The sequence below is a fragment of the Stegostoma tigrinum genome, chromosome 12 (assembly GCF_030684315.1).
Source record: "Stegostoma tigrinum isolate sSteTig4 chromosome 12, sSteTig4.hap1, whole genome shotgun sequence".
NCBI lineage: Eukaryota > Metazoa > Chordata > Chondrichthyes > Orectolobiformes > Stegostomatidae > Stegostoma > Stegostoma tigrinum.
This window is the reverse complement of record NC_081365.1, coordinates 71,663,160-71,688,677: the sequence shown is the minus strand read 5'-3', so window position 1 is coordinate 71,688,677 and position 25,518 is coordinate 71,663,160. Positions and strand designations below refer to the sequence as shown.

Sequence of the window (25,518 nt, the reverse complement as noted above, 5' to 3'; positions counted from 1 at the left end):
ACTTGAGCGGGCAAGTGTGACCTCAATTTAATGATTGGTTTGAGAGAAGGCACCTGCCCCTGACAGTGCAGCAGTCTATCAGTACTAGCCTAGAATCTGTGTGTCAGCCTGCTTTCGTTTTTTGTTCTCCAGACCGGTATGCTACCATTTAAGTCAACAACTATGGATAAGAATTTATTTGTTTCCCTCTATACTTTCCAACTGCCCTAAGAATTCTGAGACTAACTTTGATGCCACTGATGAAATCTGGCTAAGCTTAACTCTTGTCAGAGCAGATATTCTTTAATGAGAGGTTGTTCAGTTTATCTTTACTAGGATTGGGTGCCCAAAATAGTGGGATTCTGCTGCCTGGACAAACAGGTGAGAAATAGTAAAAGCAGTGAGGTGGTTACAACTGGAATATGGGTGTTGGTTTTCCAAGATCCCATCTTGTCAGTGGGTGCATTTTAAATTCAGTTAAACAAATCTGGATTTGAAATGAATCTTAGGCTTGAATAGCCAGATGGCCTATTCCTGCTCCTGTCTAGAGTTTGGAATATTTAAACTGTGCTTGTTGTCAATCTTTGCAAGATTAAATATCTGCTCTACAGTGAGCATGTGGTGTCAATATCAGAAGAGACGTGTCCTATAAGATTTGTATGGTTTTTTAAATTATGAAACCAATGGGCATTTAATCAAGTTACATAATCCACTTGTTGCCTGGCCAACATTTTATTTCCAGTGGGTTAATAACCAGTATTAATAGACAAAGTGTCTGCATAGTTCAGCTAAAAGCATTTTGGAAAGCAAGTGGCATGTTGATACAGAACGCAAATTAGATTTATTTCTTGTTTAAGACCTGAGCGGATTTTGCTTGAGGATCCATGCATGAGATGCTGCCATTCTTGCTGATGGAAATAAAACCAAATAAATCATTCAGGGGTTTTTAAATCAGCCTTTAAAAGTAAAGTGCAGGTGATTAACGTACATTGTGACAGCTGATTCTTACATAGATGACTGTGTGTTTAAAACGACAGTACTGGAACATTGAGAACAGACTGTTAAGTGCCGAGGGTGTATGATATTACTGTTTGTAAAATGCTTTTATTTAAGCATTGTGCCAGAGTGCAAAGTGGCAATATCTGTCTAGGTAAATATAGAAATAATTTTAAGAATTTTCAGAGAGCCTGTATTGGTATGGTAGTGCAATGATTGTTGCTGGACTGGTAGTTCAAGAGGACACAAATTCAAATCCTTCCATGGCAGGTTGAGAAATTAAATTATGTATTTAAAGCACATTTGGAAATGAAATATTAGAATCAGACCATGAAGAAAGCTGATGTTCTTATTGGATCTGGCTTGTTTCATTTCAGTCACATGCTGTCTTTGGTTTTTAGCTGTTCTCTGAAGTCATACAAAACTGCTGTAATATATGTTTCAAGAGGAAGGCCTACCACCACCACCTCGAAGCAGCTGCTGCTAGAAATGAATGCAGTGAGAATAAAAGAGTGCGCATGGCTTCATGACAGTGTGGAAAGAGTCACTGCCAGATCTCCCAAGAGTATCCTAAGCTCCATCTTTGGAGCTTTGAAATTTTCTCCCCCAAATTGCAAAGCTAATTCATTTAGAAATAGCTGATCATCTGTTTTTACTACCCTTGAAGGCAGTGTGTTTTAAGTTGTATCCATTCATAATAAAATATTTCTTTACCCCAGAAACCCCTGCCCATATCTGCTGCTCAGCACCTTTTAAAAGCAGTTCACAATCCCTGAAGCAAGGATTTGGAATCTTTGATTTATCATGTATACCTATGTTGGATCTCCCGTCAACTTCCAGTGCTCAAATGAGAGCCATCTTGGATTCTACAGTCCACATGGAAGCTAAAATGTTTCACCCCTGGAACCATTCTGTCCAAGACCAGTATCCTCCTCAAAACATAATGAACAGAGCTAAGGGCAATACTCCTAAATGTGACCAAACCAGAACCTAAGGTCCAGTATACTTTCCCCACTTCTGCACTCTTACCTTTCTTTCTGAGGCCCAAGGTTTCATTAACTATGATAACTACCCTCTCTCTTTTTACGTCCTTCCATCTTGAAAGATCGAGTCACGTGTACCCATATCTCTTTGGCCCTGCACGCCTTATAAAACAATACTACTAAATATTTGTTGTCCCTCCTAAAACCTTCAGTCAAAATGAACCAACACGCTTCTCAGCCTATTCTGCTGGCCTGTTGTTTTACACTATTCATGCTATCCTCGCTATTTGCCATATGGCCACGTTTGCCTGTTTTTTTTCCTTGCTTATTGTTTTAAAATCCTTATCCACTACAAATGTTTAAACTGGCCTGTATTCGCTGGGAATGGTCATCCTTCTTGATTTGCAAGAAGAAGTCTATTTCTTGGTGCCACTTAGTAAACTGAAGTCACTTAACTGATGTGAACACATTGGATGGACTATTTCCACGCCTGCAGAGAAAGGCTTGATTGTGAAATTTCACAGAGCACGGAAGCAGTACTTTTGGACCTTTTGTATCTGTGCTGAACCTTTGAACGAGTACCTCACTTAGTACCATTCCTTTCTACTCCATATAGCCCAGTGTATTCTTTTTCAGAAAATAATTCAGTTCCAAATCTTTAACTATTCACTGCATGATAAAGATGTACCTAATGTTGCCATTGCTTCTGATGCCAATCAACTTAAATCTTTGTTGTCTTAATCTCGTTCTAGAGCTTTTCACCAATGTGGACAGTTTATTTATTTGCATCTAAACCCCTCAGATTTTGATTGCCTGTGTCAAATCTCTTGCTAACTTCCTCATTTCCAAGGAAGAGAGTTCCAAAGTGTTTTAAAAAATGTTATCCAGTATTGAAAATGCCCGGTGGTTATTTGTTTGCATCGGCTTCTGATCAAAATTACGTTTTTTTGGTACCAAAGATCATGTTCTGTTTCAACTATTGCGTTCCATCTAATTATACCTAGTACTTGTGATAACCAGGAGGAAATTGCCATAATTATTGTATTGGATTTCATATTAATTTCACTTTGGCATAGTTGTGATTTTATATTTAAGCTTGAAAAGTGGCTTTTATATGATGTGTGGCATTTTGAAAGCTTGTGACAGCACATGTAAATGTGAGCATCTGCAATCATTTATAACAAATACTTTATTTAGATTCCCTCTTAACTAATTATTTATCACTTATAGAACAAGAGAGATGAACATCTACTCAAGAAAAGAAATGTGCCACAGGAGGAAAGTTTAGAAGATTCTGATGTGGATGGAGATTTCAAAGCTGTAAGTGAAATTGATAATATGGAAAATAGGTATAAATGTACATTTTTTACCACTAGATTTTGTATATACCAAGTGCGTGTTTGCAAATAGTTGTTACATATCGCGTTAAAGTAAATCAGTGAGAGACTATGGCTGGCTTAGCACCCAGTTGTTGCGATTAATTGTTTATAGTAACCTTTTCAGAAAAGAGGTCATTGTGTTGATTCAAAATCTGTTCAGTAACATGGGTCCAGTTTGAAAGCAGGAGAATTTGGTGGTCGCCATTTATGACTTAGTGTTACATGCGGCCTAATGTAATGACATCAAATGGACATGGGGACCAAAGTATAACATTTTGGAATTATGGCGAGGGTAGAAGAATTACTTGGTAGTTGTGTGAAATGTTTGTGTGTTGAAACTTCAGTGAAATATAGAGCATTCAGTGTTTAAAAAAGGATTAAAGGTAGCTTTAGTTCAAGAATTTGGAACATTTCATATTTTCCTTAAAACTACTTTTATTGTGCTTGATGTGGTGTACGTAATTTTCTTTATAGCTAATTTAATGTTAATTTATTAATAAACCCCTAGTTAAACAAATCACAGTACATTTGTAATCATTTGGCAGTCTCACTTACCAAAGTACGTATAAGCATTAATTTTTGTGCGGAATTCAGTCTACGTGGCATATAACAGTACAAGTGCAATGCTGAAAGTTGGGCTGTTTTCATGGTTTTATTCTGAAAATATTGTGTATTGTTCCAAAACATCAAAGGTTGAAGATGACCAGGTATTAATTAAGAGCTAAGCAAATTTGGACTAAGCTACCAATCAATAAATCTCAGCTCTGCAAAAATGGCAAGATTTTAGTAGGCTTCATAAATTGATAAATAAAAAATATTGAGAGCTAGTGATTTTGTTTGCTATTTTAAAAGAAATAGGTATCACTGGGCAACTTGCGTTTGTGTAAAGCTGTTCAGTAAATTGAATAACTTAATGTAGGCTTAGATAATCCAAATAATAATGTTGTTAGGAATATTGGACTAGATTTTTCAAGGAATGGCATGCTGTCTGATTGTTCCTCTGGTCCTTTTCTCCCACATAAGAGCTCAACTTTTTTGACGGGAGATAGAGCTATAGAAGGAAGGTAAACTTTTCTTCCCTTTCACGACAATTGGATGGTGGTGGTGGGATCTGGTCCAGTTTAGCAGTGTGGAGAGAGAAGGTGGGAGAAGTTGGATCTGGCTGGGTCTGGTAGGTGAAGAGAATGTTGTGCCAGGGTGTGGGACATCTTTTTAGTTTAACTCTTCTTGAGTAACCATTTTATTGGACCCATCCAAAGTGTTTGAATCATCAAATTTAAATGAAGGCTTTGAGATGGTTCCAAGCATAGTGAAATTGCCCAGTGGAAAAGTCAGCTTTGCAGACCGTTCCTTCAGATTCTGCTATGATGGGGATTCCGCAGGATGAGCAGCTCCTAAATACGTTCCAATAATGACTGTCTAACTAGTAGAAAATCTGGGTCACAAATGTCGTAACAGTATTGTTAAAATAAAAAATTGCCTTAAGGTATGAATTACCCACAACAAATGCTCATCAATCCATTTCTTTAGCAAATACTAATGGATCAGAATAAATAAGTTGAATAAGCATTTAGTAATACCATTCATTTGCTTTTGAAGACTTGGGTCTTGAAGCTGAAGGTATTTTACGTGCTCCGAATTGCAAAAAATAGGAGTTCAGGAAAACTTTCAGGACTCTGGAATCAAACGGGTGGATTGAACTCTCAAACTGTAAGAAGTTGTCATTGCTAGGCCTTTGCTCTAGAATAATGGTACCATAAAAATTGCTACATAATTTCACTTGTTTCTTTTCCAGCAAAATATAACGCTAGATGCTATTCTTCAGGTAAGAAAACTATTAACTGCAGTTTTTGAACCTTTGAAATTTGCTGTTTTCCTGCTGTTTGATCCTTTAAATGGTTCTGTAACAATAAATATGTTTATTGTTATATTGCACTGTGAATGTAAAATAAGAAATAAGCTACTGCACGTTGTATGTTCTGTAGTGTAGAAAAACAATTAAGACTCAGCCTCATAAGTATGGTTTGGTCAGAAGATGAGAATCTCTTTGAACAGCTCAGATAACTTTTATTTAAATGGTAGGAAGAAAACCTGAGCAATTGGAAGCCCAATAACTGACTCAGGGCAATACTACTTGTAACAATCTAATATTGTTATCTTAATTTTGTAATTTACACCCTCCTGGGATGCATTGGTAGTTTTCAGTCACAATTTTATTTAGACATCTTCTGGAACATTCCTTTAGTGTGGCAAAATGGTGCAGAAGTCGACTGCCACTGCAGTTTCCTTGCACTAGATTACTGTTCTTGCAGGTGTTTCCTTTCAAATTTGTTTTGAAGTAATTAACTTTGGAGTGCTTCATTGCCCATGCTGTGTGAAGAGCCATCGTTTGTTACATCAGAATGCTCTCCTTCATATTGTCACGATCTATAGAAGCAATAACTTTGCATAGTTTACAACAGTTTAAAAATAATTGGATTAGTTTCAACAGCAGTCACTGAAATCTGGGGCTACTGACTTCTTCCTGCCATTTTCTGGCTAGTTTTGACTCCTTTAAGTTGATTCTCACCTACCTTTGAGATGCCATTTTTAATATTGTCCACAATGACTTCAAAAGCCAAGTGTTCATCCCTACATGCATGTTTTGTGCACAGTGAACTGTGGAGTAAAGTACAATAGTGCAGTAACATTATTGCATAAAAAGAAGCACCCTTTGTAGTGATTTTTAAAATTCCAGAATGGCACACATCTGATATATGCTATTGAGGCAATTTGTTCATACTTTAGAAAAAGCCAATTGCGAATTTTTTGCAAAGTTTAGCTTTTATTAATAGAGGGATCAAGTTCCGGAACCAAGAGGTTATGGTGAAGCTGTACAAAACCCTGGTGCGGCCACACTTGGAGTATTGTGTACAGCTCTGGTCACCGCATTATAAGAAGGATGTGGAAGCTTTGGAAAGGGTGCAGAGGAGATTTACTAGGATGTTGCCTGGTATGGAGGGAAGGTCTTACGAGGAAAAGCTGAGGGACTTGAGGCTGTTTTCATTAGAGAGAAGGAGGTTGAGAGGTGACTTAATTGAAACATATAAAATAATCAGAGGGTTAGATAGGGTGGATAGGGAGAGCCTTTTTCCTAGGATGGTGATGGCGAGCACGAGGGGGCGTAGCTTTAAATTGAGGGGTGAAAGGTATAGGACAGATGTCAGAGGTAGTTTCTTTACTCAGTAGTAAGGGAATGAAACGCTTTGCCTGCAACGGTAGTAGATTTGCCAACTTTAGGTACATTTTAGTCGTCATTGGATAAGCATATGGATGTACATGGAATAGTGTAGGTTAGATGGGCTTGAGATCGGTATGACGGGTCGGCACAACATCAAGGGCCTGTACTGTGCTGTAATGTTCTATGTTCTATGTTCTAGAATCCTGTTATAGCATTTAAAAGTTCAGAACATCCACTTGAATCCAAATTGGATTGTATAGGTAAATGCAAAGGCAACTTCTGGATCTTGTATCTGTGAAGGAAATTGACTTTTGATCAGCGGGTTGGGGTGTAGGGATGCTCCAAGCCTGGAGCATCAGTGAATCCTGAACAAAAACCTGAAGGAACTGCGAATGCTGGAAATCAGGAATTGCTGGAAAAACTCAGCAGGTCTGGCAACAAGTATGGGGAGATATCAGAGTTAATGTTTTGGGTCCAGTGACCCTACGAGACCTGAAAGGTGAGCTCTGCCTTCTCTCCACTGCTGCCAGACCTGCTGAGTTTTCCCAGCATTTTCTGTTTTTGCTTTTCCATCAGTGAATCCCTGATCTCTTTAGCTGAGGGATGCATGTGACTTCATCACTCACTGGATGGTGCAGCACCATCCATTGAGGTAATAAGTGATGAAACTGACAGCAGTTTCAGTTAATAGAATGGTTTTGGTCGGACTTCATCAGAGATTGGACTGAAACTACAATTAGGAACCTCCTCTTAAAGGAAGGGGCGTGTTAATGAATAAATTGCTGGTACTTTTTGGCATTGCACCCTAAATATTTGCGAACCAGTCACGTTCAACTACAAATTCAGTCTATTGTCTAGTTTAGAAGCCTTATTTTGGGAGTCCAATACAATTTCTGAGATGCAGCACATGAATTAATTGTAAACGTGTCTAAAATCCCAATCTCGTACCTTGACAGATCAATTGATTAAAACTGAGAAATGTTTTACTATTTTGCCTATTTATGTGTTTAAATTTTTGCAGCAAGTGTCCATAATTGTAATAAGTATATGTTGAACTTGGAAATTTTTTCAACAAGCACCCCCTTTGGGATTTAGATTTAGATTCTAACTGGCTCAGGTTTCCCCCAAATATTCAAGTGCTTTATTGTTTAAGGAAAGTCCTTGGATGTGCACCAACTCTCTTCAAAACCACAATATTGAATCCTTCTTATCTCATCTTAACAATCCAAACATCCAAATGTCTATCACAAGCACTGGGAAAAATTTAAATGCTCCTATAAGAGCACTTCAAAACTTGATACTAAACTCAACCTGTGTCTGTTTTTAGGTAGTTAGAAAAATTTACTCTCCTAAAGACCTCCCTTAATTGTTTACCTTCCTATTTGCCTTTGTCTTTTGCATACCTGTTTCTCAGTGTGTGCTCGTCAGTGATTTCAGTGCCTGACCGCTTTTGCCTCAATATGCCTTGCTCTTTCCTGACCTTCAAACTTCTATGTACTTTGGCCATACTTTCAATTTGGGAGCATGGCATCATAATATGTCTTCTTAGTCTAGGTTAATTTATTTTCCCCAATTTCAACCAGTGAGATAGACACACAAGTGTTATACTACCACAAAACCAGACTTCCATTTTTCTTACTTTGTATTTGCATTTAATTGCCATCTGCAGTTTGGGTTTGTCAGCCTGGATTAGGAGATAAGACAACAACTTGTGAAAATATTGTCCAACGGCAAGATATGGCTTTTACTTTGTAGTTTGTTCAGAAGAGTTTAAAGGAAAGTTGTAGCGTCTGTTTTTCCTCCACAGTTTATTGCTTTCAATTACTTTCCTGAGCAGGTCATCAAAATACTATTTGTATAGAATTGAATTGAATTGCATTGCATTAAATCTCCACAGTACTGACTTAGTACCAGGAAGTGTTCCTGCTTTAGTCATTGTTTCTCTTTGACACCTCATGAAGACAGTGGTGACATCAGTTCAGCACAACGTAACACATGAGCATGTTATGCACTTCAAAATTCTTTTTGAGTAGTTATATAAAATGTGTAAAAAAAATTTATATGCTATTTACCATTAATGTTATACTGTAATTCAAAACACACCTTTTGCTCACCATGGATGATATGCACTTAACATTCAAACACGCTAGAACATTTTCAAAATTAAACTTATCTGTAGATTAAAATGTTTATGCCATGAACATATCTTCAAGTTTCGTTATCTTATTCCTGTTTGAATTTCTTGTGGCATTTCTGCATTTGTAGTAATTCTCATCGTGCAATTACTCTTTGAACTTCCTTTAGTTCACCATTCGCTGGTATTTCTTAGTGGCATTTCCCACGTGTTGTCACGTTGGGTGCGACCCCCCCCCCCGAAAGAAAATTACAGTATGAAGAAATGTGTTGTCCATTACATACTTTACTCCACACTATCCAATTTTGTTCTCGACACTGACACTTAGGTGCTGTTCTGAGGGAGTGCTGCAATGTCTTGGGTGCCATCTTGTGCATGGCATGTTAGGTGGAGGCCCCAACTGTCCCCTCAAGTAGATGTAAAAGCTACTACTTTTGAAGAAGGCATTATCCAAATCTCCTGATGAATATTTGTCCCTCAATCAACGTCACTTAATAGATTATCTGGTCATTATCCCAGTGTTGTTTTTTGAGAAATTGTGCATAAATTACTGTCTTATTTCTCATGTTACAGGTTTGTATCTTACATTGCAGCAGTGATTACACTTCAGTAGTGAGATGTCTGGTTGTTGTAAAATGCTGTATATGTGCAAGTCCGTTCCTGTCCTGGTTCTTAGGCCATGACTCCTGAGCCATTTAAATACGTGTGTGTGTGTGTGTGTGTGTGTGTGTGTGTAGATATATATATGATTTAGAATGGTGAATGGTGCACATGCGATGATGTCAGCAAACACAACCATATTTTTAAAAAGAAAGATATTGATTTAAGCAGTGTCATCATGATTTAAAGCCCCAAAGCACTTTAGAGTCAATGAAATGCTTTTAAAGTATAGTCACTGTAATGTAGCAGCCTTATCGGCGCACCACAAGGTTCCACAAGTAAGTGTGTTTATGATCAGATAATCTATTTTTAGTGGTATTGGTTGAGGCATAACTATTGATCAGGTTACTGAGTTCAATGCTCATAAACAGGACAATGGGATTTTCTATGTCTTGCAAGAGGTAGATAGGGCTGTGATTTAACATCACCAGAGTGGGGCTTAAACTCGTGACTTTCTGACTCCTTTGAGTTCAAAGTATATTAAGTCCGGCTCTTAAAAGTGCAGAAACAATCAATTTATAAGATGTTGATTTTCGAATACTGGGCAAGATAAATAAGTTTGCTTTATTTTTCTCAATGCTTTATAATTGCAGAATGCAACTAATGAAAATCCAGTCATTCAACTCAGTGCCGTTCAGGCTGCAAGGTGAGGCGATTGGATGGCTTTGTTATTAATACTGAATATACTAGGACTAAATGATGACATTGAAATGGTGCTTGTGTTGGTTCAATACTGTTTTACACTGGTTCTTAGTTACTTTGCGTGATCACAAAGATCTCTTACTTGAAAAAATTCTTGAAGAAAGGGAGATTTAGGTCAAATAGAGAGGGTGTGTGTTCTGGAGCATAAGACCTGGGCAGCTGAAAATGTGTGTCTTGGCTGTAGTGAAGGTAATGGGTGATAGAGACAGGATCAGATTTAAAGTAATGCAGAGTGCTTGAAGTATATTAGAGTTTGAAAAACTTAGAGAGAGAGGAAGCCATAAAGAGATTTAAACACAGGTATGATAATATTGAATTGGAGATGTCAAAGGACTAGCAGCCAGAGTCTACTAGTGAGCACATGAATGACATGCGAGCAGGATTGGATGTGAGCAACAGAACCTTGGATGTCAAGTCGTGGCAAGTGGAGGAATGGAGACCAGCTAACAGTGGAATCTGGTTTTAACAAAGGTAGGGATGAGTCTTTTGACTGGGCAAAGATGGATGATAAGATGGTAAATGTGCCAATGCTTTGGGTTGGCAGGATATTGACTCAAGCTCGGCGAGGTGAAATTGGAGGCTGAGGTTGCAAACAGTTTGGTAAACCGGAGAGAATAACCTGGGTGAGATGCTTTAGGTGACAATGGTGTGATATTTGTTTTGAGAGTTAAATTTGGCTTCATTCTTCTTAATGATCAATCTTTCTTCTTTAGAAAGTCCATGGACTCAAATTTGTGGTCCTAATTTCTCGTTATATTCTCCTGCTAACATTTGACAAAGAAATAAAAATCTAGAATAGAAAAATCTATATGCCAAATTATTTATGATAGTTTGTAATTGCACAATGACTGGTGGATGGCTCAGTGAAACTGGTTTCTTAAGTCTCTGCACTTGGTTGTATGCACATCTTAACTTATTTGAAAATGTTATCTTCTAAATAAATTATCCAGTTTTGTTTTGTAGACAGAACGATAGGTTTGGTGACAGTGGCTTTACTATTTATCCTACCAACAACTATTTCTAGTCAAAGGTATTTTTCTGTAAGTTAATTATTCTCAAATTGAAGAACTGTTTTCTCACTTTGTAATTTTTATAATTACAATTAAATATGGTGTTTTTTATTGTCCTGCATTAATAGTAGAAAAAAGGTAAAACATTCAATCCATCAAGCTGAATAATTGATTGTATGTCATGTAGCATCAAATTGTAAAGTCCTGAAATACTTGCTGACCCCAACTCCTCTGTTGCGATCGATGTAATCACTTTGAAAACCTGCAACTTATTGTTGTATGGAGCGTGTTAAACAGTAATTGTGACATTATCACTCTCTCAAAGAAAAGGAGGCACATAACTGAATAGGGTTTTAAATAAAATGACTAGTTGTTGAACTTTAAGCAACCTATCGTCCATTGCTATCATATTAATTATAGAATTGCATTCACTAATGTAGCATGTGGGTAAGTTTATTTAAAATAATTTTTTTGCAAAATTATTTTTCCATCTGCTAATAGAAGCAGTGGTGGTTTTCTCAACCAATGCATTGTGTTGCCAAGATTGATGTCGCTCGCAATGACCAAATTTTTATTTGTTGCGCATGTTGTTCGGGGTATTAAAAAAATTTAGCTGCATTTTTCTTCAAAATCTTGCAGGAAGTTGTTGTCAAGTGATAGAAATCCTCCAATTGATGAATTAATAAATTCTGGAATCTTGCCTGTGCTGGTACGATGTTTGGAGAGGGATGACAAGTAAGTGTCATGATATAGACGTCATTTTTGTTTACTTTTCATGAATGCAATGAATTGCAAAAGACATTGAAAGCTTCTTGTTTCGTTGGATTTTTGTATTGTCTGTTGGTCTTTTATGCTTTGCCTATTGAGAATAAGATGCTAAACATGCTACGGTGAGACTAATTTCTATTCTATTTCTATTAAACTTTGCCTTGCATATTCTTGCTGTTCATTAACAAATTTAACTTCATTCTGATTTAGAATTTGATTTGACTCTTAAAAATGTTTTTGAGTATTTATCTGCATGAGGTTCCACTGGCTGTTGCAGATTCCTCCCACAGTCCAAAAATGTGCCGGTTAGTTGGATTGGCCATGGTCAACATGAGGTTATGGAGATAGAGTGGGACCTGGGTCAGTTGCTCTGCGGAGGGTCATGGAGATTTGATGGGCCAAATGGCCTGTTTCTGCACAGTAGGGATTCTATGAAAGGGTGTGCTGTAACAACATTCATTAGAGCAAGCTAATCTGTTCTTCTGCTTCTCAATGGTCTTAATTTGTTTAAAAGTTTAAGATTCTGGTCCTCAAATACTATATCCCTAACCTGAAGGCTGAGTAGACAAATTGGAGACAGTGATGACTTCTGCCATCTTATGGTCTGTCTTTGTCGAAAAGAGGCTCCCAAAAGATGAAAAACAATCCACGTTTTCTACGATTTAGTTACAGATCTTAATCAGTGAGAGAGAGAGTGTGTTGTGATGTGGAAGCTGATTTGAACCGGACCAATGTCCTGGCTGTCAGTTTGAGACATAGTGGACTTCAAAGAGAGAAGAAAGAAAGATTTTGGTCTTGGATTGAAGGCTTTCTTACAGCCCATGACTTCCAGGTGGACTGTGAAAGCACTTTCACAGCGTCCTCAAAGGATCCTCGGAGGTCAAATATCTACTGACTTCTGGCTTGTGATGCCTAAAATGGGCAAAGTGCATTCAGGAAGGCACCAAAACACACTTTTGTCAGCAGCATTCAGAGGTAAAGCGTATGTACTGAGAGTGCGCACGCCTCAAAAAAAACTAATCTATTGAACAATCGAGCAGCACTCTGCAGATTGGGCACTGGGTTCATCACCTATCTAGGTACCCATTAAACAAACATGGAAGCAAGTCATCTTTGTGAGAAACTACCTAAGAAGGGGAAGAGAGCACAATCCTATGTTGAGGATAGCAATGGACTCACCTTCATTCTCATACGCCCACATGTCACTGATTTCCATTCACATTTGAATGTTGAGCACTTTATCCACTGCCTCAGCCTCTGTCTATTTGTTAAACCAGGAGTCTAACCCATCCTCTGCAGACCACTTCTCCCACCTCCAACAAATTTCATCCTCCTGGACATCACCCCACGGCCTTCTACCCTCCATCAACCTCTTCATTTCCAGCTGCCATCACGACATTGATTACCTCAGCCCCTTTCATGCACTCCACCCTCCCTCCCATGAAACATGCAGCCTTCCATTCTCTCTCTTTCCTCTGTTCCAACCCTAACCTCATCATCAAAACTGCAGGTAACGGCATTGGGGGGGGTGGTGTAGTCGTGGTATGAAAGCACTAACCTTCACATAGCCAAGACCTGGCGACAACTCTCTGATACCACCACCTACCGTCCCCTTGATTTATGATCCCCCCCCCCCCCCCCCCCCCCCCCCGGCATCACACCACGCCATCTCCCAGACAATCTGTAACCTCAGATGACCTCCCACCCACAGACTCCAACCTCATCGTTCCCCAACCCCACACCAACCATTTCTATCTCCTTCCCAAAATCCACAAACCTGACTGCTCCAGTTGACCCTTTGTCTCTGCTTGCTCCTGCTCCACTGAACTCTTCACTTACCTCTGTTTTTCCCTGCTGATCCAGGAGCTCCCCATCTACCTCCAGGAGACCACCCACACCCTCCTCCACCTCCGAGACTTCCAGTTTCCTGGTCTCCAACACCTCATCATCATTATGGACATCTAGTCCCCATACACTTGTATCCCCCATGCAGATGGCCTAAAAGCTGCCTGCATCTTCCTCTCCCACAACCCCAACCAGTCCCCTTCACTGACACCCTCATCGAATAAAAACTCATCCTTACCCTTAACAACTTTTCCTTTAACTCTTCCTACCTCCTACAGACTAAGGGGGTGGCCATGGGCACCCACATGGGTCCAAGCTATCCCTGCCTCTGCATAGGATACGTGGAATGTCCCTTTTCTGCTGTTACACTGGCACTATCCCCCACCTATTCCTCTGCTACATTGAATGAATCGGCGCTGCCTAATGCTGCCATGATGATGAGTTTGAACAGTTTGTCAACTGTGTACGTGACAAATGACAACGCCTGCTGGTCGCCGACCTCTCCATTAACTCCCCCTCCGTCCTGGGCCACCTCCAGTGGGTCAGGAGCAGGCAGAGACAATGGGTAAACCAGGGTTAAAGGGTAATGGGGAGCAGGCAGGAAAGCCGAGATGACATCAGCAATAATCATAATTTAAATAATGGAGCAAGGATCGAAGGGCTGAAGTGCCTCCTGTGCCAAGTTATTATGTTTTATTTGTTAGCCTTCCACCAACCAAATAAGACCATTGGTAGGATTTGAAAAGTGAGCTTACCAAGTAGTGGATAACGTTTTAAAAGGATTTGTGTGCCTCTCCTGTGAAAGTAAATACTTTTAACAAGATACACATCATGTGATGTTTACAACAGTAGGAAGGAGACAAAATTAAAATTAAGCATATCTGGCACTATATAATAACCTAGTGTAAGTTTTATTACTTAGTGGAGTTATGAAATTTTGATGCAGTGAAAATATTAAAGCCCACTAAATTATGTTCTTTGAAATTTGATCTATTCCACTAGAATGATGTGTGATTATTAATGTTACAGTCCATCTCTTCAGTTTGAAGCTGCCTGGGCATTGACTAATATAGCATCTGGGACATCTGCACAAACTCAAGCAGTGGTTGAAGCAAGTAAGTGACAAAATCAGTGGTGGTATTAATCTAGTAGTAATTTGTAAGCTGTTTGTGTTGGTTATGTTCATCACAGCACTTATAAGTAAATTTGTTTGCAGCTACAGTATTGGGATGGCACAGTGGCTCAGTGTTTAGCACTGCTGCCTGACAGCATCAGGGACCCAGGTTCGATTCCAGCCTCGGGTGACTGTCTGTGTGGAGTTTGCACATTCTCCCCATGTCTGCGTCTGTTTCCTATGGGTGCTTTGGTTTCCTCTCACAGCCCAGAGATGTGCAGGTTAGGTGGATTGACCGTGCTAAATTGCCCGTAGTGTTCAGGGACGTATAGTATAGGTGGGATATAGGGGGATGGGTCTGGTTGGGATGCTCTGAGGTTTGGTGTGGATTTGTTGGTCCAAACAGCCTATTTTCACGCTGTAGGGTTCCTATGAATATGCAGCAGAATGATGTCATTCAGTATTAAATGTAAAATCTTTTTTCTACACAGTGACAGTGCTCAGTAGTACCTGGAACAGGATGTTTGCTATAAAATAATTTCAAAAATAGCTGCCAATACAGTATTAACTTGTCAGTTTTTAAATGTGTGAATGCTCAATGACTGTCAAGAGGCCTGTCCTCAGACACAAATTCAGTGCAGGTGTCTTAGAAATAATTAGGTTTTCCATTAGTAATAAATCTGAAAAGATCTTTTAGTACAAATATAAATTTCAGTTCTGTTGTGCAGGCTTCCATGCCAAATATTCCAGCATTTTGGTTCCTTTTGTCAAGGGAGCAATTTAGAAGTCGAAGCTTGCAAAATTGTTTTATTGAATTTTTGGATGTTTCAGCAGCTGTAATGTGAGCCTCTAAACTCCAGCTCACATTGTGTTTACAGCACTGAGACAACCTTAATCAAACTCACCAGAGGTTTTCTAGCCATAACAAATTCTACGATTACTCCATGACCCCCTCTGTATCTGAGCGGCGATCAATCTGACGTACATTTATGTCCTCCTCCTCCACTGCCTCCCATTTTAAATGTATCTTCAAAGGTATTCCTTTTACTGATTCTATTCTGCCATATCTTATTAGAACCAGTAAGTATTTCTTCTTAGTACCTTGTATGATAAAGTTCAAATCTACATTTCACTCTTCCCTTTGCTTTTTTATTTCTATAGCATCTTGCAGACAAGATCCACTGATATGGGTAAATTTGCACCTGTATGCCAACAACACCCTAATATACCTGCCACCAGTGCCCTCTGTTCCAAAACCACCTCTATTGTCAGCCTTTCTAACCAATTTATAATGACCCTGTATTTGAACATTAGGATGATTGAAGAACAAGATGTTAGAATACCTCTTGAATCGGGGATAAACACCCTCTCAAATTGGTTGGGCCAAACTCCTTGTTTCAGTAGTCTACATAATTTCATCCACTCACCATCAATACTGCCTTCCCCTCTGATCTCCTGCCTTTATTTATTCATGGGATGTGGGCATCGTTGGCTGGGTTGGCATTTATTGCCCATTCTTAATTGCCCTTGAAAAGGTTGTGAATGATCATCTTGTACTGCTGCAGTCCATGTGTTGCAGGTTGACCCATAATGCTGTTAGGGAGGGAGTTCCAGAATTTAGACCCAATACATTGAAGCACTGATATGTTGTCAAATCAGGATGGTGAGTGACTTGAAGGGGAACATGCAGGTAGTGTTGTTCTCATGTTCCTGCCGCCCTTGTCCTCCTCGATGGATTTGGTAGATCTTGTCAAAGAAATCTTGATGAATTTCTGCAGCGCATCTTGTAGATGGTACGTGCCATAGTCACTGAGCGTCTGTAGTGAAGGCTGTAGGTGTAGTGCCAGTCAGGCAGGCTGCTTTGTCCTGGATGGTGTCAAGCTTCTTGAATTTTGGAGTTTTTTTTTTGAAATCATTCGTAGGATGGGGGCATTGCTTGCCAGGCCAGCATTTATTGCCCTTCCCTGATTACCCAGAGGGCAGTTTTGAATCAACCATATTGCTATGGGTCTGGAATTACATGAAGGCCAAACCAAGTAAAGATGGTAGTTTCCTTCCTTAAAGGACCTTCCTTAGAGAACCAGCTGCATCCATTCAGGCAAATGGAGAGTGTACCATCACAAATGGTGGACAAGCTCTGGGGAGTGAGGTGGTGGGTTCCTCGCTGCAGGACTCCTAGCCTCTGACTTGCTGTTGAAGCTTCTGTAGTTATATGGCTAGTTTGGTTTCTAACCAGTGGTAACCCCAGGATGTTGATAGTGAGAGATTCAGTGATGGTAATGGTCATTGAATGTCCAGGTTCGAAAGACCAATTAATCTCCTGGACCCAGTGAGGTGCATCTTTTGGGTATTAAAAGGCATGGCCTCAAAGATAGCGGATGCACTGGTAATAATCTTCCAGTCATCCTTCAATTCTGGAGAAGTACCAAAGAATTGGAAGCCTGTCAATGTAACATCTTTATATTTTTAAAAAAGGATTAGAAATTGCAGGTCAAGCTTAGATGTGGGTCACATTGAATATCTAAGTTTTATAGACTCTGACTTAACTTGAAGAGCTAAACAGCAGAGGCAAAGTATGTTAATTTTATCAGTATACAATCAAAGGAGTTTTCAGCTTCTCTGTGAAATGATAGCTGGCAATGTAGGGGGTTGAGATAAATTATAGAGAACTATTCTGTATCCATTTAGTTTCTATAAATGGAGGGGTGGTACTGCCGGAAGCCTTTTGAGTTGTCTGCGGTTTTTTTTTTACTGCCTTCAATTTGGCAAGGTCTGCTTTTCCACTTGTGAGGCTGTCATAAGCCCTAAGCAATGTATTCATTTCAGAAAGTTACTGGAGAAAATTGCCTTGAACTAGATGTAGATAACCCATTGTGAAGCTGGAGGAACATAGCAGGCCAGGCAGCTTCAGAGGAGCAGGAAAGCTGACGTTTCGGGGCAGGACCCTTCCTCGGAAAAGTCTTTCTGAGGAAGGGTCCTGCCTCGAAATGTCAGCTTTCCTGCTTCTCTGATGCAGCCTGGCCTGCCGTATTCCTCCAGCTCTACACTGTGTTATCTCTGACACCAGCATCAGCAGTTCTTATTATCTTTGAACCAGATGTACTTTGTTTTGCAGTAGGCTCATGTACAAATTTAATTCACCATTAGTTCCCCATTATTCTATACTTCTGAGGTGGCTTTTTTACACATGACACATTTTACACAATATTTAACACAATATTTTCTTTACACTACAAATGGCCTGCAGTGAAAAGTTTGCATTTCCCCCTCTTACTCAAACCGATCTCACAGCATTTTCTCTGCATAGTTTAAAAACCAACAGTTTGACTTGGTGGAAAGCGTTTTCATAGCTGATCGTTTAAAGCTGAATGGTAGTACAGACTACACATGAAAACAAATTTATAGTCTTAAGATTTCCATGAATGTTATTTTGAATGTCGTTCTTTGATTGTTACCTTGATTAGAGTTGTACTAATGTTTGTGTTTGGTTTCAGATGCTGTACCTCTGTTTCTGCGATTACTCCACTCCCCTCATCAGAATGTTTGTGAGCAAGCAGTCTGGGCTCTAGGAAACATCATAGGTTTGTATTTTCATGAAGCCTTTTGTACACTGTTAAAAGCACATGGGAATCCTGGCTTTATAAATCGAGGTGTAGAATTCTGAAGCAAAGTGTTTATGCTGAATTTTTAAAATTACCAGTGAGGTCTTAACTGTGTCCAGTTCCAGGCACGACATTTTAGGAAGTTTGCTTCGGCTTTGGAGACAGCGCAAAGGACTTTGATTAGATTTTCTTTTACTCACTGGATGGTGGCATTGATTGAAAGGCCAGCCTTTATTTTCCATTCCCATGTGTCATTGAGAAAGTATTGGTTAGCCACCGCCTTGAACTACTTTCGTCCATGTGGTGGAGGTACATCCATTGAGAGTTCCACGTTTTAACTTCGTGATGATGGAATAGGATGCATTTGAGCTAGGAAGGCACATGACTTGGCAGGACATTTGAAGGTAGTGATGTCCCATATGCTTACTACTCCTTCTTGACAACAGTAGTCATAGGTTTTAGGTGGTATTGCTATGGATCAGTCACAGGGCTTTGGTGGTGGAGGAAATGAATACTCGAGGTAGGGGTGTGATGCTAATGAAATGGGCTGCTTTGTCCTGGATGATGTCAAGCTTCTTGAGTGTTATTGGAGCTGTTCTTAAAAGGGCATGCAGAGAGCATTTCATCACACTCCTCACTTACCTGGTAGATGGTGTTATGGCTTTTGCAAATAATTAAAATGGTGAATGACTCACCATGTAATTTCAACCTGTTAGAGTATTTGTGGCTGGCCCAATTAAGTTTGTAGCCAGTAAAACCCCCAGTGTGTTTATGGTCAGAGCTCTGTAATAATGGTGGTTAAATTCACTTTTTGCTGGAGATGGTCATTGCCTGACATTTGTATGGTGCTAATTTTACCTAACAGCCCAAGCCTGTTTGACATCCAGGTCTTGATCCATGCGTTTCAGGACTTCTACATCGTCTGAAGAGTTGAAAATGGATACTTCAATTACCAGTCAATTATCAATATAGTCTTATGATTGAGGGAAGGTTTGTTATGAAACAGCTGAAGCTGGCTGAGCTGAGGACACTGACAAGAAGAGTTTCCTGCAGCAATATCCAATAATTGAAATGATGACCTTCAAAAACCTCAAATATCATCTGCCTAGATATGGATTCAGTTTTACAAAAGTTACTTGATGCCACATTCTCAAGATGTTGTAACATTCACCTCACTTCTGACATTCAGTGATTTGGTTCATGTTTGGGCCAAGTTCATCATGAGTGTCCCTGATGAACTCATTGAGCATTGATGAGAAGTATATTGGTCAGTGAGTGCCACTGTCAAGACCAACTTCCATCACTTTGAGAGTGGATTGATGCCAGGTATGAGGTACTTGAGTTATGTGGAGACAGAATCCGTAATTGGTTTCAGAGAACTTGATGTTCAGCGATTTAATTGCGTTTGCTGAACCTTGAGTTTTATTTTGTTGAAGTAACAAGTAGAAACTGTTTCCAGTGGCAGGAGTATCAGTAACCAGAGGACATAGATTTAAGGTAATTGGCAAAGGATTCAAGGGGAGATGAGCTGATCTAGAATGAATTTTATGCCCTGGAATTCAATGCCTAAAAAAGGTGGAAGAAGCAGATTCAATTATCTCTTCAAAAGAGAATTGTAAATAACAATGTGATCTTTGAGACCAATACAGGTAGTAATGTGGGACTTAATGGATAGCTCTTTCAAGGATTCTGAACAGGCACAGTGAAGTGAACTGGGTTCATTGCCGTATGAAGTAATACAGAGTCCTAAATTAAGAATTGTATTCAACCATTTAAACAAACCAAAATAACGTGTATTTTTGCTTTGAATTGTTTTATTGAGTTTGTGCATTAACATTTTCATCTAACTGCTGTATATGCATCAGCTACAACATTTTCTTTCATAAAGCTTTTCAGGTTCTCATCTCTAATGCAAACATATTCATTTTCACTTCTTTAGGTGATGGTCCTCGTTGTAGAGACTACGTCATCTCATTGGGAGTTGTCAAACCTCTTTTGTCCTTCATCAATCCCTCCATCCCCATCACTTTCCTCCGAAACGTCACATGGGTCATTGTTAACCTCTGCAGGAATAAGGATCCACCACCACCAATGGAAACAGTTCAGGAGGTAAAGAAATTTGACAAATGTTGTTTGGCTTTTATAAGTGAAAATAACTTGACCTGTTGCTGGATCAGGGAGACTTTCAAATAGGCTGGATAAATTTGATTTCCTTATGCTTTGAGTTGATGAAATTTGACTGTGATGGGTCTACACATGTGATATGTGCACATACGTAGAGGGTGAAAGCATTTGGAATGATCTGCTCACTGTAATTAGGAATGTTAAGGTGGTTCAAGTGTCACAAACTGACTGTTTATTGTGATCACGCCATACACCTGTGTGTAGTAAAGGCACATGCCAGTTTGACAATGGTAAATATAAAGGCTACTTAGTGCTATATTCCATACAAATAGGAATTTTTACGTATGGAAACGTAGGTGTGTTCAATACTTTTGGAACTGTTGGAGCTGTTGGCTGTCTTCTGTGCAGAGTGGTCTCTCATCATGAAGCCTTGGTAGATTTGGACTTGCATCTTATTATGAAGGAAATGACAACATGAAGTGGTAGATTTAAAGGAGTAAATTTATGAATAGGCAGTGACTGGTGCAATATCTTAGAATTTGCATTCATATGGCACCTTTAATGACCATGGGACATTTCAAAACACTTTGCAAGACTTTGTCAATCCTCTACTGCAATTTTTTCAACCACCATTTTTGACCATAGCAAGGTCTCTCAAACAAAAATGAGATCAGTGAACAGATCATCTGTTTCTACTAGTGCTGGTTAATAGCTAAGTGGTCTTAGGAATGTTGAGTACATCTATATGTTGTTGAATTAATAGCTACATAAATAAGATTCACCATTAATATCAAATTCCTTTATTTCAACTCAAGCAGCCATTATTATAAATCTCTGGTTTTAAAACTGACTTCTCATTTTAGTCTTTTGTTTTTAAAAAGCGCAAAAATAATAAATGCAATCTTTACACACTACAAACATGAAAAAAATTTTTCTTTTATTCCAGCAATGCCATAATGGATACTCAAACTTCAGCAAAAAGTCACACCGATTCTATTCAAAACTTTCTTGCTTATCTTGAAATTACTGCTTATTCACCAAGTGCAACTTTCTTCAGCTAATGTCTCTCTCTCAGACCCTGAAAGCAAGCTGCGAACTCTGCTCACTATTACTTAACACTATTACTAAGGGTTCCCTAAACGAATATCTTCAAAAGCCTCAGAGATAATGGGAACTGCAGATGCTGGAGATTCCAAGATAATAAAATGTGAGGCTGGATGAACACAGCAGGCCAAGCAGCATCTCAGGAGCACAAAAGCTGACCCCGCACGGCCCGTTTCTATCTCCTTCCCAAAATCCACAAACCTGCCTGCCCTGGTCGACCCATCGTCTCAGCCTGCTCCTGCTCCACCGAACTCATCTCCACCTATCTGGACTCCATTTTCTCCCCTTTGGTCCAGGAACTCCCCACCTATGTCCGTGACACCACCCACGCCCTCCACCTCCTCCAGGACTTCCAATTCCCTGGCCCCCAACACCTCATATTCACCATGAACGTCCAGTCCCTGTACACCTGCATTCCGCATGGAGATGGCCTCAAGGCCCTCCGCTTCTTCCTGTCCCGCAGGCCCGACCAGGCCCCCTCCACCGACACTCTCATCCGCCTAGCGGAACTCGTCCTCACACTCAACAACTTCTCTTTTGACTCCTCCCACTTCCTACAGACTAAGGGGGTGGCCATGGGCACCCGCATGGGCCCCAGCTATGCCTGCCTCTTTGTAGGTTACGTGGAACAGTCCATCTTCCGCACCTACACAGGCCCCAAACCCCACCTCTTCCTCCGGTACATTGATGACTGTATCGGCGCCGCCTCTTGCTCCCCAGAGGAGCTCGAACAGTTCATCCACTTCACCAACACCTTCCACCCCAACCTTCAGTTCACCTGGGCCATCTCCAGCACATCCCTCACCTTCCTGGACCTCTCAGTCTCCATCTCAGGCAACCAGCTTGTAACTGATGTCCATTTCAAGCCCACCGACTCCCACAGCTACCTAGAATACACCTCCTCCCACCCACCCTCCTGCAAAAATTCCATCCCCTATTCCCAATTCCTCCGCCTCCGCCGCATCTGCTCCCACGATAAGACATTCCACTCCCGCACATCCCAGATGTCCAAGTTCTTTAAGGACCGCAACTTCCCCCCCACGGTGATTGAGAACGCCCTTGACCGCGTCTCCCGCATTTCCCGCGACACATCCCTCACACCCCGCCCCCGCCACAACCGCCCCAAGAGGATCCCCCTCGTTCTCACACACCACCCTACCAACCTCCGGATACAACGCATTATCCTCCGACACTTCCGCCATTTACAATCCGACCCCACCACCCAAGACATTTTTCCATCCCCACCCCTGTCTGCTTTCCGGAGAGACCACTCTCTCCGTGACTCCCTTGTTCGCTCCACACTGCCCTCCAACCCCACCACACCCGGCACCTTCCCCTGCAACCGCAGGAAATGCTACACTTGTCCCCACACCTCCTCCCTCACCCCCATCCCAGGCCCCAAGATGACATTCACATTAAGCAGAGGTTCACCTGCACATCTGCCAATTTGGTATACTGCATCCACTGTACCCGGTGCGGCTTTCTCTACATTGGGGAAACCAAGCGGAGGCTTGGGGACCGCTTTGCAGAACACCTCCGCTCAGTTCGCAACAAACAACTGCACCTCCCAGTCGCAAACCATTTCCACTCCCCCTCCCATTCTCTTGATGACATGTCCATCATGGGCCTCCTGCACTGCCACAATGATGCCACCCGAAGGTTGCAGGAACAGCAACTCATATTCCGCCTGGGAACCCTGCAGCCATATGGTATCAATGTGGACTTCACCAGTTTCAAAATCTCCCCTTCCCCCACTGCATCCCTAAACCAGCCCAGTTCATCCCCTCCCCCCACTGCACCACACAACCAGCCCAGCTCTTCCCCCCCACCCACTGCATCCCAAAACCAGTCCAACCTGTCTCTGCCTCCCTAACCGGTTCTTCCTCTCACCCATCCCTTCCTCCCACCCCAAGCCGCACCCCCAGCTACCTACTAACCTCATCCCACCTCCTTGACCTGTCCGTCTTCCCTGGACTGACCTATCCCCTCCCTACCTCCCTACCTACACTCTCTCCACCTATCTTCTTTACTCTCCATCTTCGGTCCGCCTCCCCCTCTCTCCCGATTTATTCCAGTTCCCTCCCCCCATCCCCCTCTCTGATGAAGGGTCTAGGCCCAAAACGTCAGCTTTTGTGCTCCTGAGATGCTGCTTGGCCTGCTGTGTTCATCCAGCCTCACATTTTATTATCTTCAAAAGCCTTGTAGGTTGTTTCTTTCTGTGACAGACCCACTGCATTCTGTTTCTGGACATTCCTTGTCACTGAGTTCAAAGTATCTAAGTACTTGTCAGCCTTGATTGGTTGGAGACTGCTGATAACAGCACCCTTCCTTCTGCTACGGGCCCCCGTCCTCCGTCATGATTGTTCTATCACCTTCCCCTCCCATCCCCCCCATTCACTCCTGCTCAGTGCTCTCTCTGTCTCTCTCTGTCTCTCTCTCTCTCTCTCTCTCTCTCTCTCTCTCTCTCTCTCTCTTCCCCCTCCCTCTCTCTCTCTCTCTCTCTCTCTCTCTCTCTCTCTCTCTCTCTCTCTCTCTCGCTCGCTCTCTCGCTCTCTCTCTCGCTGCCCCGTCTCTCTCTCTCTCTCTCTTCCCCCCCCGCCGAACACCCCATGTCTCCCCCACCCACCTCTGTCTGTCTCTCTCTCTCCCCCAAATCTCCCTCTGGCGCTCTCTCTCCCTCTGGCGCTCTCTCTCCCTCTGGCGCTCTCTCTCCCTCTGGCGCTCTCTCTCCCTCTGGCGCTCTCTCTCCCTCTGGCGCTCTCTCTCCCTCTGGCGCTCGGTCTCTCTCTGGCGCGCTCTCTCTCTCTCTCTCTCTCTCCACTGGCGCGCTCTCTCTCCCTCTCTCTCTGCACGCGCGCTCTCTCCCCTCTCTCTCCGCACGCGTGCTCTCGCTCCCTCTCTCTCCGCGCTCTCTCTCTCTCTCCGCGCGCGCGCTCTCTCAGTCTCTCTCTCTCCGCGCGCGCGCGCTCTCTCTCTCTCTCTCTCTCTCTCTCTCCTCTCTCTCTCTCTCTCTCTCTCTCCTCTCTCTCTCTCCGCGCTCGCGCTCTTGCTCTCTCTCGCGCGCCGCTCTCTCTCTCGCTCTCGCGCGCTCCCTCTCTCTCGCTCTCCGCGCGCTCCCTCTCTCTCGCTCTCGCGCGCTCCGTCTCTCTCGCGCGCTCCGTCTCTCTCGCTCTCGCGCGCTCCGTCTCTCTCGCTCTCGCGCGCTCCGTCTCTCTCGCTCTCGCGCGCTCCGTCTCTCTCGCTCTCGCGCGCTCCCGTCTCTCTCGCTCTCGCGCGCTCCGTCTCTCTCGCTCTCGCGCGCTCCGTCTCTCTCGCTCTCGCGCGCTCTCCGTCTCTCTCGCTCTCGCGCGCGCGCTCTCTCTCGCTCTCGCGCGCTCTCTCTCTCTCGCTCTCGCGCGCGCTCTCTCTCTCTCTCGCTCTCGCGCGCGCTCTCTCTTTCGCTCTTGCGCGCTCTCTCTCTCTCGCTCTCGCGCGCGCGCTCTCTCTCTCTCGCTCTCGCGCGCGCGCTCTCTCTCTCGCTCTCGCGCGCGCGCTCTCTCTCTCGCTCTCGCGCGCGCGCTCTCTCTCTCTCGCTCTCGCGCGCGCGCTCTCTCTCTCTCGCTCTCGCGCGCGCGCTCTCTCTCTCGCTCTCGCGCGCGCGCTCTCTCTCTCGCTCTCGCGCGCGCGCTCTCTCTCTCTCGCTCTCGCGCGCGCGCTCTCTCTCTCTCGCTCTCGCGCGCGCGCTCTCTCTCTCGCTCTCGCGCGCGCGCTCTCTCTCTCTCGCTCTCGCGCGCGCGCTCTCTCTCTCGCTCTCGCGCGCGCGCTCTCTCTCTCTCGCTCTCGCGCGCGCGCTCTCTCTCTCTCGCTCTCGCGCGCAGCGCTCTCTCTCTCTCGCTCTCGCGCGCGCGCTCTCTCGCTC

General features: G+C 42.4%; 1 protein-coding gene across 1 annotated transcript in view; it reads left to right on the top strand.

The window, feature by feature from the left end:
* kpna3 (karyopherin alpha 3 (importin alpha 4)) overlaps positions 1-25,518 on the top strand; it is a 97,902-nt gene that overhangs the window by 25,425 nt on the left and 46,959 nt on the right. The window contains exons 3-9 of the mRNA XM_048540400.2: positions 3,189-3,278; positions 5,133-5,162; positions 9,945-9,997; positions 11,703-11,798; positions 14,706-14,791; positions 18,285-18,371; positions 20,332-20,501. Coding sequence (XP_048396357.1) covers positions 3,189-3,278; positions 5,133-5,162; positions 9,945-9,997; positions 11,703-11,798; positions 14,706-14,791; positions 18,285-18,371; positions 20,332-20,501 — 612 coding nt within the window. The remainder of the gene's footprint in view (positions 1-3,188; positions 3,279-5,132; positions 5,163-9,944; positions 9,998-11,702; positions 11,799-14,705; positions 14,792-18,284; positions 18,372-20,331; positions 20,502-25,518) is intronic.